This window comes from Cibotium barometz, chromosome 27 (genome assembly GCF_041138505.1).
Source record: "Cibotium barometz isolate CiBa-2024 chromosome 27, ASM4113850v1, whole genome shotgun sequence".
NCBI classification, from domain to species: Eukaryota; Viridiplantae; Streptophyta; class Polypodiopsida; order Cyatheales; family Cibotiaceae; genus Cibotium; species Cibotium barometz.
Window position 1 is genome coordinate 9,505,406 of NC_141072.1, and position 21,307 is coordinate 9,526,712.

General features: G+C 39.5%; 1 protein-coding gene across 2 annotated transcripts; it reads right to left on the reverse strand.

The window, feature by feature from the left end:
* Positions 1 to 6,708: 6,708 nt before the first annotated feature.
* LOC147623052 (lysine histidine transporter 1-like) lies at positions 6,709 to 11,760 on the reverse strand. Of its 2 annotated transcripts, XM_086821082.1 has the most exons (8): positions 11,579 to 11,760; positions 10,983 to 11,143; positions 9,777 to 10,160; positions 9,281 to 9,671; positions 7,785 to 7,890; positions 7,476 to 7,567; positions 7,297 to 7,365; positions 6,709 to 6,998 (listed from the first exon to the last, which is right to left on the reverse strand). In XM_086821082.1, exons 1-8 carry the CDS (start codon positions 11,639 to 11,641, stop codon positions 6,900 to 6,902), a joined length of 1,365 nt encoding a protein of 454 aa, XP_086677208.1. In that variant the 5' UTR covers positions 11,642 to 11,760; the 3' UTR covers positions 6,709 to 6,899. The 2 variants fall into 2 exon arrangements, 1 of the variants encoding a protein (XP_086677208.1); XR_015269319.1 differs by lacking the exon at positions 6,709 to 6,998 and having other exon boundaries at positions 7,320 to 7,365; positions 7,722 to 7,890; positions 11,579 to 11,759.
* Between the last annotated feature and the right edge of the window lie 9,547 nt (positions 11,761 to 21,307).

The window sequence follows — 21,307 nt, forward strand, 5'->3', positions numbered from 1 at the left end:
CTGCGTTTCCAAAGGATGGTTCTGTGCAGGCCACTCGCAAATTGCAACTTGTACATTGTGATACACTTGTACTTTGTGACTTTCATTGATGATTACTCAAGGCATGCATGGGTATATCCACTGAAGGAAAAGTCCGAAGTGTTTTTGTGCTTCAAACAGTTTTTGCTTATGGTTGAAAATGTAACCAATTGTACTGTGGGCACCCTCCGTTCTGATCCAGGGGGTACATGTCTAAAGAGTTTGATGCATTTCTGGCTGGTCGTGGGATAAAACACCAATGTACAGTGCCGTATACCCCTTGGCAAAATGGTGTTGCTGCTCTGAGAGAAAAAATAGGTCACTTATGGAGATGGCACGATGTATGGTCAAGAGCCAAGCTTTGCCACATACGTTTTGGCTTGAGGCTATCATGTGTGCTGCATATGTACTCAACAGGTTTCCCACTAAGGCCTTGCAGTCTGTTACTCCATACAAAGCTTGGCATGGCAGGAAGCCTTCTATTGGTCACTTGCGTGTCTTTGGTTGCTTGGCCTATGCTTTAGTGCCTGTGCAACAACGTAGAAAATTGGATGATAAGGCTGTCAAATGCATTTTTGTTGGTTACAGTGCTGAGAGCAAGGGTTACAGATCGTATCATCCATAGTCAAAGCGTATCTTGATTAGTGCAACCCTAATTCCAACAGTAAATGAGTTGCAATGTGTGTAGTGCTCAACATCCCTTAGGCATGACAGTAGAGGGAGAGAAGTAGACGGATACAAGAAGAGTAGAGAGAGAAACTACTCGCCTCAACACCAAAAAGCGCACGCTAAAAAATGCTCATCAAATAAATACACCCCCTCTTTAAAAGAGCCTTGAGTGATTGGTCACATTAATACCCAAGTGAATTTATTGTATTGTTCAAGAATCCATTTTCCCTCCTAGTCTCTGTGATTAAAAACCTCCACAGTGTGTATATTACTTATATTCTTCCTTCTTTGAGACATCTATAGTGAAGAAACAAATTTATGAAATAGATAACTATTAATAAAATTATACCTCAATGTAAGCTATTAGATTAGCCAGCATGTCAAAATTAATAATTTTGCACTCATAAACTAAACTAGCAAGAGACTGAACTTGATTATTACCTTTCTGCCAGAGTCCCAAGCCATCTCCAAACCAACAAACTCAGAGGCTCAAAACTGCAAATAGCAAAGTTAAAAATTTCAGATATTATCAATATATTACATTATCAAGATTGCCAATAAAATAGAAAATCAAAAACTTACCATTTAAAGATTATAAAACTTTGAATAAATAGAGAAAGAAAATTGCTTATTACCTTTTCCTTTCCCAAACTTAAAAAACTGCAAACCAACACCAAAGCTTCAAAAATTGCACACCAAGCACAAGAATAACATACGAGAGAGGATGCAACCTATAAAATTTTGCTCGAAAAACAAGAGAAGAAGGACTAACTTTATGAATACCATGAGAAATTAGCATTATCTCACTAAGCTTCTATTCAAAGGAGAAAACATTTTACATGAACATGAACATACTAAAGAGAAACCTATTTGTAATTTTTTTCCTAAAAGAACAGAGAAGAATGACTACCTTCAAGAACCCAATGAGAAATCAGCAATATCTCAAAGCGATTATGTCCAAATGAGATAAAAGTTTACCATAAGATAGGCAAGCTCCTGTCAAGTGGCTTTGGCTACCATAATCTCATGTTGGAGTTGATGTATTTAATGCATGTCTTTCTTGAGTTTAGCATCGAGCATGCCACTCTTCTTATGGGTAGCTTGAAGTAGTTTTTCTAGCCATGAGTATTTTTCTGGCCCTCTTCTTGGATGTAGGCATCCATGCTATTTTTTATTTAAAAAAATTACCAAAGCATGTGGTGCTTGGAGGTTTCCATGACATGGCCAATAAGCTCAACCCACTGGTGAGTATCAACATCAGAAGTACATGGGGAGCTATAAAATCCTAGGCTGGATCCGGAGGAAAAGATGATCCATGAGGGACCAATCATTTGCATCCATGAGGGTGTCACAAGAGAGGTGGGTATGGGATGCTCCCATATGCATAAGGTTGACCAAAGCAGATGTTGAGGTTGGGAGGAAGTGGGAATGTGATGGATTTGGGGAGGGTTGTGGGAGTCATTTCATGGATCATTGGGTGACTCTCTTGATGGGCGTGTAGCTTGGGCTCTATACGTCTCCCCCAGATGTGGATCAGGGGTGAAGAAATCATGAAGCTCAAATATCACTGGCAAAGCCAAGAAGAGCTTCTTCTTCTTAGGTGGATTGCGAAAAAATGGAAGGTGGATGTAGGAGGCTGAGATTGGGCTGGAGGAAATGGTGTGTGGCCGATTGATGGTTCCTCTATTTTACATGCCTTGGGGAAGTAACATTTATATTGCAAGGTGATGACCATGTAGGTTTCTTTGGAAGAGGGTGGGGCTTGGGAGTATCAATGGGTAACGAGGCATCACCGCAAGGCATGTGGGTGGGAAGATCTTTATTAATGGAATGACAAAGGATCTTGGTGATCATGTGGATGTAATGTACCTTGCTCGCTGGGCTCATTGGTGAAAACTTTGGCCTAGTTTGTTGGTTGGTTGGAAAGCAACTTAACGAGATGAGGATGGTGAGGGACACCCTGTCTTTGCAGTCCTCAACCTTCTAATGAGTGAGGAAAGTGAGTAGACGAGTTGGGGGCACCCAATTCAGGCCGACTATGTTGTCAAATTCATCCCCATTGGAATTGATGCCATTCCCATAAAGTTAAGTTTTGATGTGATAGTCCCATGGAGCGGAATTGGGAGACCAAATTTCTACAAATTTGAGGTCCAATTGTGTTTAAGGTGTGTCCAATTGGACACGCCTAGGTTTGATTTAGATTACTTTGAATCCAAGTGGGCCCAATTGAGATAAAGTTGGATACAAGTATCGTAAATTTGGGTCCAAATATTGGGCATAGTACTTGATGGGCATTGTATAGATAGTTATAATCAAGATCTTGATGAAGAAGGCTATGATGAGCTTACTCCATTATTTGTAAACATGAGGATCATATTTTCATCCTCTAGCTACTATGAAGAAGGTATTATTGAATATTGATCCGATGGGCATGAAGCCTTATTAGAGTATGTATACCCACATCCTTATTAGAGTATGTATACCCATGAAGCCTTATTAGAGTATGTATACCCACATCCTTATTAGAGTATGTATACCCATGAAGCCATATTAGAGTATGTATACCCACATCCTACCATGCATTCTCTTGTTTTGGCTATGTATGAACCTATAGAACCCACGTGATTCAGTAATTTTACCATCCATTTCATGTTTTCTAACTAATAGGCCTATAAATTGCAACCTTTTACACATGAACACGAGTAGCTTTCCAATGATTTACTATGAAGAGAATGAAAATTAGGTAAAATTAGTTCCAATGGTGATAGCATTCGGTCCAATTAGTCCCAATATTGGCGATAGTATTCCATGGGACAATTTAGTTTAAAGAAGTGACAGAGTCTAATAGTGCACATGGCTAGTCTTACCACTATTAAAACCTACTATCATTCCTTTAAGCCAACCTCTCCCATAGTAGGTGCTTGGGCCCTCTTCATCATCATTAATGGCATGATCATCACCATATCCAAGATCTTGACCAATATTATTATTGATATCATCATGATGAATGAAACAAGCTCTAGATCTAGATTGATATGATCATGCTAAATGAGTATGCTCTAGCTCTAGATTGTCACTAAATTTAGCACATGGAAAATTTTACCACTATTAAAGCTTGCTACATGTCCTTCAAACCAAACTTCCCCCCATCAAATCCCTCTTCATTGTCACCATTGACATGGTTATGCAGCTTAAGAAATTGTGTTGGTTCTTCTCCAAGAATCCTCCAAATCTCCCTTGAGTGAGCCTTATAACTTTTCATATTTAATTCATCTCTATACATGGGTCTTTTGGTTCCTACTTAAGTAGGAGGACAAGAAGAAGAACACATGTCTACAGAAGAAGAAGAAGAATAAGGCATGCCTTTGTTGAGATGTCAAGCTCAACACATGAGCTGACACTCATGAGGCGCTTGCATGACCATTCGACATTTACATCACTGGTGGGTTTGGTAGTTGGCACCAACATATCTTCGCCAGAGATTCTACATCTGGACTACACCAACTAGTCCACACCTACCCACTCACTTAGCGTGTTCACATTATGGACCGTATGTACATAGTTGTATTTTCCTTATCTTTTGTTAGAACCCTTTTGTTGTTGTGAAGAAGAAAAATAAGATCAATTTTCAGCCTCTCATCTTGTGTGTTCTCTTCTAGGGTTTGTGTATGTGTGTGTGTGCTTGCCAGAGCTCAAGATCTCTTCCTCCCTACATCTTTTCATGGTATTAGAGCATGGTTCATGCTAAGAAGCTGAGCAGTAAGTAAGAGAAGCACATGAAGCAGTACGAGAGCTTGGTTCATGCTAAGTAGCTGAGTGGTAAGCAAGAGAAGCACAAGAAGCGGTATGAGGGCAAGACCTTCATCTAGTCTTCCCCCTTTATATTGGCTACTACACTCTTATCTCAAGAGCTCTTCGAGAGGCACTGACAAGCAAACTTCAATTGAGGAGTTGTCTTCGCAGGATCGGAGCTATAGGGAAAAACACATTGATGGTAACATAAGCAGGTACAAGGCTAGATTGGTAGCCAAAGGATATGCACAAACACATGGGATTGATTACGAGGAGATATTTTCCCTGGTTACAAAGATGGTAACTGTGAGAGATGTGATTATGGTGGCTACAACTAAAGGCTAGTTTTTACATCAGATGGATGTAAAAAATGTGTTCTTGCATATGGTGACTTGCAAGAAGAAGTGTATCTGGATTAGCCACCACCAGGTTTTGAGGATACAGGTCATCCAAAGTATGTATATAAGCTTCGTAAGGCCTTGTATAGGCTGAAGCAAGCTCCACGACCATGGCATGACAAGATTGCTAAGTATTTTATCACTATTAGTTTTCATATGGCAGATAAGGATCACTCTTTGCATGTGCGCAAGTGTGCTAAGGGTATTGTAATCATCACCATCTATGTAGATGATCTTATTTTTGGAGGTGACAACTTGGAAGAGATTGAGCAATGTGAAAAGTCTTCTCAAAGGATTCGGGAGATCTTCACTATTTTTTGGGCATTGAGGTTGTTTGCACACTTGATGGTATTTGGCTGTCACACAGAGACAATATGTATTAGACATGTTGTCTAAGTATGGAATGGCTGGTTGTAAGCTAATCTCAGTGCCATTAGATCAAAATGGCAAGCTCTGTGTGGATGAAGGTTGTGTGTGTGAGGACCCCACTGTATAGGAAGATTGTGGGGAGTTTGATCTATGTCATGATTAGCACGCCAGATTTGAGTTACACTGTTGGTTTAGAGAGCCAGTTTATGCAGGTTCCACGTAAACCACATCTTGATAATATGTGACGCACACTTCGGTATTTGAGGATCACTGTTGATTATGCATTGTTTTATGCAGCAGGTGTACCATTGGAACTATATGGGTACACATATGAAAATTGGGTAGGTAGTATCTCAAACAGGAGATTTACCAGTGGATTTATGTTCTCATTAGGGAGTACTGCTGTGACATGGAGCAACAAGAAGCAGCCGACAGCTGCCTTGTCAAGTACAGAGGAGTTACGAGGTGACAGCGTGTGTGGGGTCGCTTGGTTACACAAGCTACTTGCTAATTTAGGATTGCATGTGGAGAGAAAGGTTGTCATATATTGTGCCAATCGTAGTAGTATATAGTTGATCGCGAATCCAATTTTTCATGCGCGGGGACGAAACACATTAAGATACACTACCACTCCATCAGGGAGAGAGTCTTGGCAAACAACATCGACTTGGCCTACGTGAGTACACAAGATCAGGTCGTTGACATCTTCACGTGAAGGCCTTGGGAGCTAAGAAGCTTCATAGATTTCAAGATATGCTTGAAGTTCAGGAGCTAGAGTTGAGCTTAAGGGGGAGTGTTGAGATGTCAAGCTCAACATAAGCTAATACTCACGAGACGCATGTGTGACCATTCAACATTTACATCACTTGCGGGTTTGGTAGCTAGCATCGATATATCTTCGCCAGAGATTCTACAGCTGGACTACACTGACTAGTCCACCTACCCACTCGCTTAGCGTGTTCACATTATGGACGACATGTACATAGTACTTTAGTACTTATGTTGTATTTTTCTTATATTTTGTGCCTTTTGTTGTGATGAAGAAGAACAGCAATAATTTTTAGCCTCTTATCTTGTATGTTCTCTTCTAGGATTTGTGTGAGTGTGTGTGTGCTTGCAAGAGCTCAAGCTCTCTTCCTCCCTACATCTTTTCAATCTGAAGAAGAAGAAAAAAAAAGAATGACGAGGAGGAGGAGGTTCTTCTTATTATTTTTCTTCTTATTCTTTATTTTCATCTAGCAAATTGATTGAACAAAATAACTTTTTTATTAAGAATTTCTATATCCTCTACTTTTCAAGCATGAAAGCACATATTATCTTTGTGAAAAAATAGACTTTTACAATGAAGTTTTCGAATGGATATAATTTTATTAAAAAATAATTTTTTTTAAAAAAAATAATTTTATCCATAGAAGGAATAAGTGCTAAGAAATAATTTTTAAGCAATCAACATGATAAACAATTTGATGAAAATAATAATAATGACTCTTTTCCATTACAAGGCTAGTCTTAAATGGATAGCCTGGCTCCAAATTTGGCACTTCATACTATAGAAGAACCTAGGGTGTCAAGAAAGGAAATTAATAATAGTACAATACTGTTACAAGTATAAGAGATAATACCCAAGAATGTTTTCATGAAAGTTCAAATAGATCATTGGTAGAATTTAAAAATTGAAGTATCTACTATGATTTCACGTAAGCCCCCAATGGAGGACACAAACATGAGCAACACTCCAATAATGATGCAAGTCTGAAAATTTTAAACATAGCAATTATATTAGCTAATTATGGAAGGATATCTTAAAGTAAAAGGAAAACAATCCCATAAACTATGATAACACATTTATATACACATTGATCCTATCATGATGGATAAAAAATGTGCATGCATGGCCACATGCATGTGTGTGTGTGTGTGTGTGCGCGCGCGCGCGCACGTACACACGCGCATGTGCATGCATACATGCATGTACGTGTGTGCATGCATGTGTGTGTGTGTGTGTGTGTGTGTGGAGAGAGAGAGAGAGAGAGAGGGAGAGAGAGCTTACCCAATTTGCAATCCATGATAAACTGAATGGCCTTGGTTTGTAGATGCAAAGCCACATGATGCAAGGCAACTACAATATCATAATGAAGGAGATATTACAATCCCATATGCAACTAGGTACCTAAATACTTCATTCATATAAGCTCAAATTAAAAGTGTCAAAGTTTTGTTAAAACTTACAAAGTATGTTGTTGGTGCAAATGCAAAGCCTCCAAAGAATCCAAGAAGGGAACTAAAGAAGGGAAAGGTAACTCCCACAAAGCATGTGAATGCTACACCAAGAAGATGGTCACATTTGATTACTAACCATTCTAGATAAATCTAATCATTAAGTTAGTCTAGCAATATGAGTTAGTAGAATAAAATCCATCAACATAGGATTAACCTAATCAGATATTGACGAGTTCATTAGAAATAAAATCTCACCAACATATGCAGAGCGAGTCACCTAATCAAATATTGACGAGTTCATTAGAAATAAAATCTCACCAACATATGCAGAGCGAGTCACAAGACGGAGTACAATTCCGGGACGCAGATGTAGTTTCTTTGTTAACACGCTTTCTAGCATGTCAAAGACTGGCATCGCATAAACCTACATGATTTGTCAACTCATTTTTAATGATTGTATAATGCATTTGCCAAAAAGAATATTGTAAATATTCAAAAACATTCATAATTATGATTTATTATCTCCAAACAAAAAGAATAATGTGGATCCATTACGTGCATCTAATGAACATGAACCCGCTATTTTTTTCATAGCATTCAAGTTTTAAAAAAATAATACAAACAAAACTTCAATGTATTTTAGTTATAAAATGTCACATGTCATCCTTTAAAATAAAATAATTTATTTTTAATGTAGTTCTATTGGTTATTTAAATTTCTAAATAAAAAAATATGTAATGCATTGCATGGATTATTTTGCTCATTATTTATGGGTGACAAATTTTTTTATATTCAAATCCAAATATTTACCCTTTTTTATGATATGACAAAGGTCATGTAAAGCTATGATTTACCACCTTTGATTTGATATAAATTGCCTAGTCTAGTGGTGAAAAAAATTGCTACATTTGACTAAAAGGCCTTGGAGGGAGGAACATAAGGTCATTAGAAAGCCCTTTTTTTATTTAAAAAAAAGCCTCAAAAGGTTTATAGCCTTTACTTCTTGATGCCTATGAAGCTTAAACACAATCCAATTCTAAGGAAGGCTAACACGATTAAGGCAAGCATTACTAGCAAATCCTTTTCATGATTCTATCTTGGCCATCAATGTTTGTGAGTATGTACCTATGTTGACCTCCAGAGAGAGACTTATGACGGGCAAGAAAAGTGTACAATGAGTTTCATATTGCATGTGGATACAATTGATGTAAAATAGAATTGACAGTGCAAGAACACATGCATCCAATTTGTGAAGAGAAGGAATTCGTTTCAATCAAACTCGTATCAACTAAGGCTTCAGACAAATCTGTGTTGGTGGCTTTGTATGTTGCAAAGCTTTTTGTCTTGTAATATGGAGTAAGTGTCCTTGATGGGAATTTATGTCTCATGGAAGCTAGGTTGGTATACTCTATATTATGATTGTTTGACTTTTGACTCTTAATCTAAAGCAAGCTTTCTATAAAACATAATAATTACATCATCACGCCACCATGTCTAGGAGATGTATTAAAACTGGCCATCATGACAAGCAAGTGCAGCTATAATCAAAGCATAAGAAAAAATAGAAGTGCAATCAAGACGGTACATGAAAGTTCTATTCTAATTTTAAAACTTTTAATAAACCTTCCATTAGAAAGAGCACTACAGGAGAAACGATAGGCATTTCTTTAGCTTGATGGACTTGTGTGTGCACATGCATGCATCCATATATGTGCGTGTGCAAATGGTCACATGTGTGTGGTGTTCTTTTTTTTTCTTTTTTTTGGTGTGGGGGGGGGGGGGGGGGGGGGGGGGGGGGCAAATAGGATTCTAACCTGGTAGCTCCCTATAACATGCACGACCACCATCAAGTTGGCCATGGCAATGAGCCAAGTCGGGTGAAGTAGAGATGAGAGGATGTCGTCTTTAACCAGATTTCCAAAGGCCCAATATCCTAAAAGGGCAACTGGGAAGTAGCAAAGGGCCACAACGATGTACGCCACAAGGACCCCTCTCCACATAGCAACCTTGGATGGCTTCTCCGGGGTGGAAGGGATGGTGGCTTGGATTTCCAACACCACATTGTGCCCTGCATAGGCGAAGGCCACGTCCCCTAATGCATTGAAGACGGCAAAAACCCCACTTGCTGTTGATGAAAAGTTGTAGTCATATGATACCCCTTCAGCGCCATGATGCACAGATGCAGCCCATGCTATAGTTGAGTAGCTGTGTGCCAAGAACCCAATCCAATTCATTAGTTCGAAAGAGAAAGGATAATTAAACTCTCGCGAGGAAGGTAGTTGCAGAGATGAAAGATTGAAGGAAATTTACCTGAGGGACATGATTGCAGCGGCCAAGGAGATACCAGCAATGGCGTTGAAGTTGGGGAGCTGAGAGAGGAAGAAGTGGGGGGCGGCAAAGATGATGATCCACACGGATTCCCCGTAATGCTTGCAACTACTGCACACAAGGTGATGGAAGTTCTTAAGGGATGTTCCGCCCGTCACCATGTACACGATGTCCACCCCCACCACCACCATCAGCTGCTGGGGCACCACTATCCACAACCCCAGCCGCTCCCCAAACGCCTGTTGCCCCAGCTCATGATAACGGGCGAACCGCTTCCCTGGCACCATCTCATGCATCTGCACCATCTGCCACAGTGTGTACAGTGTTATCACCCATGACAACACCAACACTACCACCCCTGGTCCCCTGCACCAGTCCCCCCATCCCCCCACACACACAAGGAAAAAAAAAACAGCACATTAGCACATCACTCCATGGCCCCTTTAATCTTCATCATCTCTATTTAAGGTCCTTTAAAAAAACTGTTGCCCAAAAACACACACAACACACCTACTAGATACAACTCTTTTTTAAAGAGGTGTGTGCGCACACACATGCATGTGAGTGTGTGCATGTATGCATGCATGTACATCTTTCCACATGGACCTACACATGTATGTACGTCTTTACATATGGACCTGCCACAATCATGCATGTGAGTGTGTGCATGTACACATGCATGTACATCTTTACACATGGACCTGCCCACATGCATCCATGTGAGTGTGTGCATGTATGCATGCATGTACATCTTTACACATGGACTTGCCCATGTAAACATGCATGTACGTCTCCGTGCATGTACGCATGGATGTACATCTTTACACATTGCCCTACCCATGTACACATGCATGTACGTCTTTACACATGGACCTGCCCATGTAGGCATGCATGCATGTCTTTACACATGGACCTACCCCATGGACCTGCGCATTACCCTACTCCACCTTGTGCAGAAGTACAAGAAACCTTGCTATCTTGTGCAATCCAATCCACAGCCTATCATGAGAGATGGGTGGGCTGCAAGTTTTGTCATATTTGCACGACACTTCAACACCATGTTTTAATTTGAAGGGGCAATATAAAATCTAGTACTTAGCTCTCTGAGAGTTAATTTGAAAGTCAAGCAAGCATGTAATGTAATAGGTGAATGCATTAATGTTATTTAAGGTTAATTAAGAAACTTACCAGCCCATTTGGGCCATTGCATTGGGTAAGCTGAGGACTCCAGCTCCGACCATGGCTGTGACGTTGTGGAAAGCCGAGTAGTACCACGTGCCATTCCGGGCACTTGTTACGGGCAGCCAAGAGTCAGCCTTAGAATCGTTACCTCTGTTTCCTTCATTGTCCTGAAATTGATCACAAAGCGAAAACACAGTCTATCATTAATTCTCTCAATCACACACTAATCGACTTATTAGCACTTGATTAGACTATTACTGCTGGAAATTATCCATAACTTTATCCGCTTTCTAAGGCTATTTCTACTGCCGCATTTTGGGGCTCATGATATATCACAGGCTGCTAAACAAGATTAATCCTTGATTAGATGACATCTATCCATTATATTCCTTAGCCATTACAGCTACCATGGTTGGGAAATATCAGTGTTCACAGCAAATCTGCAAACTACATACAAGGGACCTGCAATAACTATGTTTTTACCTTTAAATTTCAATTTTTGAAAAGTTAATCGAAGGCACATCATTACGGATGAATATATGCAATGATCAGGATTAATTACTAAACCAAAAACACAAATTAGTGAACTGATTTGATCATACCTGCTCATGCTGGTTATGATTAGAGATGGATCCGCCGTTCTCTTGAATATTGTTTTGACCCATGCTATATAAGTAATCCGCTGATTTTACTGTTTGGGGGTTCACAACTGGAGAAATGAAAGACAATCTCGCAGGGCTACAATGCCAAATCCAGCTCCAATTTTGTGAAGAAAGCAGTGCTTACATACAAAGATATACAGGCTGCCACACGCTTTCCACACTTGTCACGCTTGTTGACCAAAATCCCTTCCTTGACTTTCTTTCACAAACTCAATCATTATCTGGTAGCCCTTTTTCCCCTTTCAAACTATATATCCCAAAATGTTGGCCTACCATGTGGTTTTTTCTTTAAAAGTGTGTTTTTTTAAAGCTACATTCAAATTTAGGTTTAAAAAGTCACACATTCCATAAAACTTAAAAGGTCACAAATTTCATATAAAACGTAGGATTCACAGACAAGGGTTTTTTCATCAATACCCCATTTATTGTGTGTGTGTTCAAGTGGGTTTCAAAATGAGGGGTCAAAATTCACAAATATATTGGGCTTCATACGTGCCATGTGGAGGTTTTCAAAATGGTGAACCCCCTAAGCTATGATGTTTCTCTAAGGACTATTTAGCATTTGCCAAGAAAACCATAAATGATTATTTTATTTGCTTAGGAAACAAAGTTTGTATGACGTGAGTTGTTAAACCATTGCATTACGTGGTGTGTCTAAAATTCTTCAATTTTTTCTCACTACTTTGATAAACAAAGTCCCTTTCAATACATGTTAAAAAATATTTTCAAAACTGTCACAAGGTACCTTTTTAAGGATTACAAAACTGTTAAGTATTGGAAAAACTCTAGGTGCTTTTTTGAAATCCTTAAAGGGAGGGGTTGAATGGAGAGCTTAAAATATGACATTGATAAGACATCCAAAACTTAGTATAAACATGTGAAGTTCTAAAATAGTAAAGCTACAATTACTAGGGAAATCTCTCAAAAACAAGTTGTATAGTTGTAGAGAGTTTGGTACACCTTCAAGCTCATGATCAAAGACGTGAGCAAGAGGACATCTCTCCATGCCATGGAGAAAAATGAAGTTGTTCCTACTTGGCCTTCTCTCAAGTTGAGTCAAACAAAGTTGGCTCTCTTCCGTAGACATTGGGATTTTTTGCCATTACTTTCCCATCCAACACACTTTTAAGATATGATCAAATAGAGGTGAAGGCCCATAACTCTCTCATCTTTACACTTAATCACACAAACATGTGTTCAACATCATGGAATATTCAAACCATCCTCTAAACAATTTTTAAGGACCAAATTCATTTGACCGTGCAAAGTGGGCGATGTCATTGTGTGAGGACCATCTTTTTAGTGATGTATCACCCCATGACTTTCGTTCATTTGTTTGAAAATGGCATCCCACATGGGACTACGATATTTTTTCTTTTGACACTTATCAAACATTGACATAATTTAAAGAGATCCCTTGGCCACCTCATGATTAGTTAGAACTTGTGTCATCAGAGAAGAATTTTTTCACTTGTGTCGGAGCTATTTCTTACTAAAGTTTCAATTCGAGAGTATTTATATAACCAAAACACGAAGTTTGGAAGCTTCTTCAACTCTAGTTTATATTGGCAAAATCCCAGGTTATACATTGTAGTTATACTCCTGTCATTTTCTTTATTTTTTCAACGAAACACTAAATCATTTCTTTAAAGACATTATCTTTATTTTGATTGGTTAGGAAATTTGTTTTTTTTAGCACATTTTCTCTTTTGGGCACGCGTATTCCCACACCAATGTTCAAAAAAAACCCTGGAGTGTAGTTTGCACCTCCATATTTTGAAAAATACATTCAAATTTAATACCCTGAGATTTTGAGAATTTATAGAGCAAAAACCTTAGATTTTTCTTTTATAAATAATTTCACAATTTTTAAATAAAGGTTTTTTTTTTCCGAACAGTGTCCCACACGGTGAGAAAAAGAGAACAAAAAACACCGGGGTACAAAATTATTAGCTTTTTTTAATTACGGTCGTCGTTGCAGTATATGCGGCGAAGCTACGCTGCTGGTAAGACAAGAAATACGGTACGCCGTAACTTACGCGGGCTGACTCTATCACATCTAGCGCACGCGGGGCGGGCGCTCTCTCTCTCTCTCTCTCTCTCTCTCTATATCGATCGCATCTCTTAGGCGCGCTCTCTCTAGATTACGCGGTTTACTGACCTTTCTTCCCAGTTAGGTTCGTATCGAAGACCAGACACGGAGCACAAAGCGTCTCTCTCTCTCTCTCTCTCTTCAATAAGCGGGGTCCATCGCATCTCCTAGGCGCGCTGTCTCTCTAGAATACGCGGTTTACTGTCCTTTCCGAGTTAAATTCATCGAGGACGAGAGTCGCACCATAAAGCGTCTCTCTCGGGTTCTTTGGAGGACTGCTCGGTTTGATAACCCTTGTAAAGTTCAAATCGACCGTTCCTTGTGTATAACCTCGGATACCCTCTTACAACAACAACAAATTAACTCTCTCTCGACCTCACACTCTATTTGGCTCGCTTACTTTTGTAAGTCATTGATTCGTATCTTTCGGCAAATGCTTAGTGTGATAACCCTTATAAACCTGAGTTCTAATCGACCGTTCCTTATGTATAACCCTTCGAGGATTCCTCCGATACCCTCTTACAAATTAACAATCTCTCTCTCTCTCTAACATTTAACTTAAAATCATCGAAAATTCATCCTTTAACTTCACAGCCAAAATTTCAACCATTTTTTTTAGATAAATTTTGAAAAATACATTAAGAATCGCTTTTTCCCTAGCGCTAAGAACTCATAAGCTCCAATTCGGAACAAGATGCCATTTTATTTGAGCATGTTTACATTCACGATTAAATCTTGACAGAGATGATTTGAAGAGAATTATACATTTTTTGTAAATTTGTTTTGATATGGTGTACAACTTTAGTTTGAGGATGAATGAAAAATCATGGCCGACGAACCATGCTTCAAAGATACCAACCTATCCCTTCATCACTCCAACTTGATTTCCACAAGTTGTAGACAAAAATGGCAATGTGAATACTTCATGAAAATGTGTACCACGTGTCGAAGATAACACAAGATAACTGAAGCTCATAGCATGTGAAAACTAAACAAGCATATTTATTTGTGTTGAGATTACACACAATAACTGAAGTTCATAGCATGTGAAAACTAAACAAGCATATTTGTTTGTTTGTTTTTAAATGATGTGAGTTTACAAAAAAAAAATAGTAATCTTCATGACTTGGAAGTGAGCAAGTATACATAATTTATGGATATGTATGTGCACATGTTATTAATCTTAAAGTCTCCATGTCCATATGTGGCCTCCATATATTTTGCATGGTCGATGTAAATTATCATTTGCACAAGTTATTAATCTTAAGGTCTATATGTCCATATCTTGCATCTGTATATTTTTTGCAAGGTCAATATAAAGTATCATTTGCATTACTTTTTGTAAACCATGGGAAACTTAATCTCAAACATGATTTATGGGCAATGATAAAGGTCGCAATACAAGCATGCTACTTGCAAGTCTACTCAAGTCTTTCATGGTCACATAAGTGTAAGAGTCAGTGCGCATCCTCTCTTAGTCATGGCCTTCATTCATTTCAATGCATGAGAATAAATGGCTCAAGTCACATCTTAATGATGTGAAACACATCAATCTGACTCACTCTCTAAAGATATATACATAAAGGATTTTTCTCACTTAAATCTTTAAAGGTGCTATTTAAATCAATATGAAACCAATAATATGAAGAGTTCCAAACACTTTAAATATCAGGTATAACTAGATTTAAAACTTTAAAAAGAGAAAAAGAATAATCTACATTTTTTACTATCATGTTTGTTGGTGGAAGCAACGTAGAGAACATATGTCTATTAGGTGATTGTGTAACATAAAAAATATTCAAAATTACTTTGATGTGGTGTATCATATCGGGTAACCAATTGAAATTCAAAGGATGTCCCAAAAATCTCATCTACTTAAACACGTCGCTTTTTAAACCCTAGCATTCCAATCCCCTATGCTCAAATTGTGGGTAAAATACTCAAGGGGTTCACTTAAAAATATGTAAGTCTACTACATGCGATCATTAGGAGGGGATTTTTTAGCCAAGATTTTGAGAAAAATTTACAAAAATCTACTTACATAAGGGGTTTTTAAATGGCATTTTGAAAAAAAAATGTCTATAAAGACATTTTATTAAGTCAAAATTCACAAAAGGGTATTTTTTAATACCCTTTGAATGCACATTGTATGTAGATCTTCCTAAAAGCACACCCCTTAAGGTAAAATAAAACAAAGAAACCTCCCATAAAATTAAGATAACATAAAACAATGCACGATGCCTTAATCATAGATTTAAACAAAGGCTCCAATGTAATGTCAATAGGGTAAGACACTCTATTTTTTGGTGTGATTAGTAATAACCTACAAGCCTCCATTATGTGAGGAACCCCTTAAAATAAAAGTTTAATAGAATTAAATACACTAGTATTATAGCTGAGTGTGAGTATTGAACCTAAGACATGTTGGAGTGGCGATAAAGGTAGCAACACACACAGTGCAGCAAGCAAGTAGAGATAGAGAGAAGCACAATATTCAAAGTAGATTGATGACAATGAGTGAAGTACACGTCAAGTGATATGATAAGGTCACTTACGCAAATAGGGCAAGATACTCTATTTTTTGGTGTGATTAGTAATAACCTACAAGTCTCCATGTATGAGGAACCCCTTAAAACAAAAGTTGGATAGAATTAAATACACTATTATAGGTGAGTTTGAGTATTGAACCTAAGACATGTTGGAATGGAGACAAAGGTAGCAACACATGATGCAGCAAGCAAGCAGAGGTAGAGAGAAACACAACACTCAAATTACATTGATGGACAATGAGTGAATTACAAGTCAAGTGATATCATAAGATCACTTACACTCATAAGAGGGTGTACATATTCTCAAGGGAAAAAACCTCCCAAAAGTGCCCTGGTCCATTATTAGCCTATGTCCACACATCACTACCATATAAATGGCTACAAATCCCCCATGTAATGATGATGTGAACATGTAAAGAGATCATGTGGTTGATTAATCCCCAAATGGCAATAATCCCAAAGTATTGCAAAAACTTCAAACTTCTCTCATGAGAGAGCCTTCATGAACATATCTACCACATTATCGTGTGTATAGAGATATAAGCTAGGCTAATGTCTCCTACAATGTGCTTGTCCCTAACATAATGATAATGTACCTCAACGTGCTTTTTGTGAGCATGAAACAATGGATTTCTTATACTGGCCAATACACTGTGAAGATGGAGGTGGGGGGACTATTTTCTAATACCAAGATTTGTCCAAAGTAGTCTAAGCCATACACACTCTATAGTCACTGTAAAAGCTGCCTTGTACTCAGCTTCATAGCTCAAATGACCACTGTGGGCTACCTCTTTTGATGATCCATGATATACATGAATCACCAAGATGAAAGCAAAAGCCACTAGTGGACACCGGCGGCATGTCAACATGCCACCCAATTGGAATCATTGAAAATGTAACTGAATATCACCCCCCTTAGCAGAGAATAGCCCAAGGGACTAATAAGTGCCATGTAAAGTATTGGAGTACTTGTTTGGCAACCTACCAATTCTTACTTTTGGGACTGTGCATAAACTTGCTCAATTTGGAGACCCCAAAAGGAATGGATGGCCTCATATTGCAAAGATAGATGAGGCACCCAATAGCCTGTTGATAAAGTTATGCATCAAATAGTTCACCTACATCCTCGAGACTAAGCCTAATGCCTATCTCTATTGGCGTAACAATAGGCTTATATCCTTCAAGTGACAACCATGTAAGTGTTAGAGGTGCAAATCTCACATGGGTAGTGGGGATTGAAAGATAGGAAAAGGGATGCCAGGTAATCCCTTATGCAAAGGCAGTGTGGAAGATGAAAGGGCATATATAGTCCAAAGGGAACCCTCCTATCTTCAACTACCCTAAGATTGTCTTTTATAGATGACTATAGTTCATGTTAGGCATAGTGGGGACTTGCCTTAGCATACTAGAGCCTCTACAAGCCCATGCAGATGTGTCTATCTGGGGTGCCAATGGCCCTCGCAGAAGGGACACGCTAGGGGATGCTAGGGGCACATAGGTTGGCCAGTTGTTCATGTCATTTGTAGTGTGGATACATGACACACCATGGGTGGCATGGAAACTCTTGGTTTCTAAGATGGTATTAGAGACCTACCTTATGGTCCTAGGACACTTGGGATGTTAGAGGTACAAATCTCACATGGGTATTGGGGATTGCAAGATGGGAAAAAGGATGCAAAGTAATCCCACATGCAAAGGTAGTATGGAAGATGAAAGGGTATATATAGTCTAAAGGGACCCCCCTATCTTCAACTCCCCCAAGCTTGTCTTTCTTTGTTATCTTCAAGATCACCAACTTTATCAGTGTCATCATCATTATCATTGACTTTTATGTCCCTGCCCCTAGTAACATATCTACACTCTCAATACTTTGCCATTTTTCATACACTTTGCATGATTCTTCATCATCAGTGATCTACTACACCCATCTTAATTACATTCAATAGGGGCATTGACAATACATGGAGGTGGTTAGGATATTTGTATTTTGTTTCAGAGATTCGTTATGTTGCAGGCTGAAATGGTAAGCAATGATGTATTTGGGATGCTTTCCATAGAGTATAATCTTGAACAACGGACTAACTACCCCTGCTGGTCCTATATGATGTGTCTTGCCAAAGGGATTTGAAGTGTTATTATTGGCATTGAGGATTGTACCCTATCTCACTAGCGTAGGATAATACAGGTACTTTGGATGCTGATACTAGTTTAGATGTTACTGTAGCATCTGTCTCTACACCTCCCATAGCCAAGACTATAATGACAATGAATGGAGAGCGTCACTCTAGCATGCCTGAGAGTTCATACCTGTGTTTTCGATTTCGCAAAAGCACGAGATGGAGGTGATCAATGTTGGAGCTCAACACTAAGTGCAGGGGGTCCACCACAACGAGACAATAGTCTTCATTTAGACAACACCAAATACATGTTATTACTATTGATGATTAAATGAACTAATGAATATTCAAACATGTTAAGTTCACTTACTAGATCCCAAGAGGCCTACCTCGTCATATTTTAAACCTTCCGACCCCTGCCCTTTGCTCTCACCATGTGAAAGGGTCACCTGCTCTTCGCCCTGTGCATGGGATTGCTGCTCATCAACATGCTCATCATCCTTGGAATGGTTGTTCTCATATTCCTCATCAATGTCAGGCGATTTTGGTTGTCCGACCAAGTGGTCCTCCACCCAATTCATGGAGATGTGTCGATCAACCACTTGGCCAAAACTCTCTTTTACAAACTCCTCTTCTGCTACAATCGTGGCACTACTGTTGGCCACATGATTGTTGGCGAGCATTGAAGACCCAACTGCCACATAGTTAACTGCAATTGTTCGTTATTACCTCGCTTGATGTGGCCACTTGTGATATGCCCATGCCTTACGATAGTGCGATCTCATCTTGTGATCTGGTGAACCCCTTCAATTGCAAACGAATGCGTGGAGGCATCTTGTCGTGAATAGTTCTAAAATTGATATGCAACCATATTTAAGAATAGTTCTTAAATTAGTCTTTAATCATGATTAATTATTGATCAAAGACATCCATTCTTTCAAATAAGATGTGATGCAACTATCTAAATTAGAATTGTATTAAATATGCACATAATCTCTTAATATTTAGAAATTATTATGCCATTTATATTAATCAAAAGAAGATTACCTCCAGAATTTGGATGATTGAGGGCTCTTGCGCATTGAGGCCGCGTGAGGGCTGCTTGAGTTTGAGGGCGTTGAGGGCATGTGAGGGCCACTTGAGCTTGAGGGCATTGAGGGCATGTAAGGGCACTTGAGGGAGGGCGTTGAGGGCAAGGGAGGCCAAGAAAGGGTGAGAGGGCTTGCGTTCAGGGCTCACAAAGTGTGAGCCCTCAACGTTGGCTGTGCAACGGCCACGAAGGCCATATGGCCTACATGGTGGCCAGACACGAAGGGCAAAGCTGCATGGCCTATGCCACATGCGTGGCACGGGCATAGGCCATGTGGCATGCCACGTGTAATTTCCGCACTCGGGCATTTTACGTAGCGTGCCACGTCCAGCCATGTGTATTGCACGTGGCTATGTATTACATGTGTATTGCACGTGGCTATGTATTACATGTGTTCCTAATGACTAGGTGCCCACGTGGACTATGCAGTCCCACGCAGTCCACATGGAGTGCATAGTGCACTGTGCACTCCACAGCCAGATGTAATGCCCACACTCGGGCATTACACGTGGCATGTATCGCATGCATGGCAGCACACGGCATACGCCACGTGGCCTAGCATAACGTGGCGTTGTGCCATGTGGCCTACATGCCACCCACGTTACGGCCTAGCATAACGTGGCGTTGTGCCATGTGGCCTACATGCCACCCACGTTACGGCCTGTGGCATGCATGCCATGTGACCTGCATTCCACAGGCCACACTACGTGGCCTGTGGAGGGCCCACAAGCCCTCCACCCAAGCATCTCCCCTCCCCTCCCTATCCTCTATGAAGGCTTCGCTCCCTATTCTCCATCAGCGTGTGTAGATGCTCACCTCTCTTCCATCAACACGCCCTCCTTTTTTCCTTCTATGCGTCATTTTCACGCCGTCATTAGAGGAGCTAACCATGGATTGTATCATCTTGCAAGGATACATGGTGCTTGATGAGATGTACAAGAAGGACTCAAAGAATCCAGACTTCTACCAAGCTAGAGAGATTTCAAGAAGCTTATTATGGGAATTAAAGCAAATAATCAAAGAAAAGGAGAACGACCTTGCAATAATAGATATGTTTGAGCTCAAAATATCAAACACAATTACTTATTGGAGGAGATACAGATTCATCAACAATGAGAATGAGCAACTAATTAGGAATTCGGTCCAATCAATGGTTGCACGTTGTAGAGCCTAATGAGTGTGTTTCCTAAGTATTGAACTAGTAATAATGCTAGCACTACTTCATAATGCCAACTTCTTCGATGTAGTAATAATGTTGGCACTACTTTATAATGCCAAATTCTTTAATGTAATGCACTTCTAAAGCTGAAGCGAGAGTCCACTTACAACTTCTTCCATAATAAGTGCTATTTTTTCAAGATTTCCACTATTGGACGACCCGCTTCAGGGTTGGATTTGGTGAATCGAATGTGACGGACCGCTTTTGTGACATGCATGGATACAGTTCGACCACACCTGACGAACATTAAATTGGGTAACCATGCCTTGTCATGTGTATGATCCAAGGTAGCATATTACCAATGTAGAGTATTTAGGTAGTTAGAGCTAGCTAATTGTGTAACCTCTTAAATGACGAGTTTTCGTGCAGCATGTAGGATCTTCTCATGATTGTGACATGTGAAATGAAAGAGGTGTATATGGAGGCCCAATGTCTATTATGGGAATGCATTAATGAAGTGATGGCAAACCATGGTTGTGAGAGGGCAGATTTCTATGGTTTCATGGCAAAGAAGGCTCAAGCTAACTGGAATGCAGTTCGGCATGTGTTCAGTGGTGGAAAAAATAACATCCTGACATATAGGGAGAGGTCTTGCCTATTTC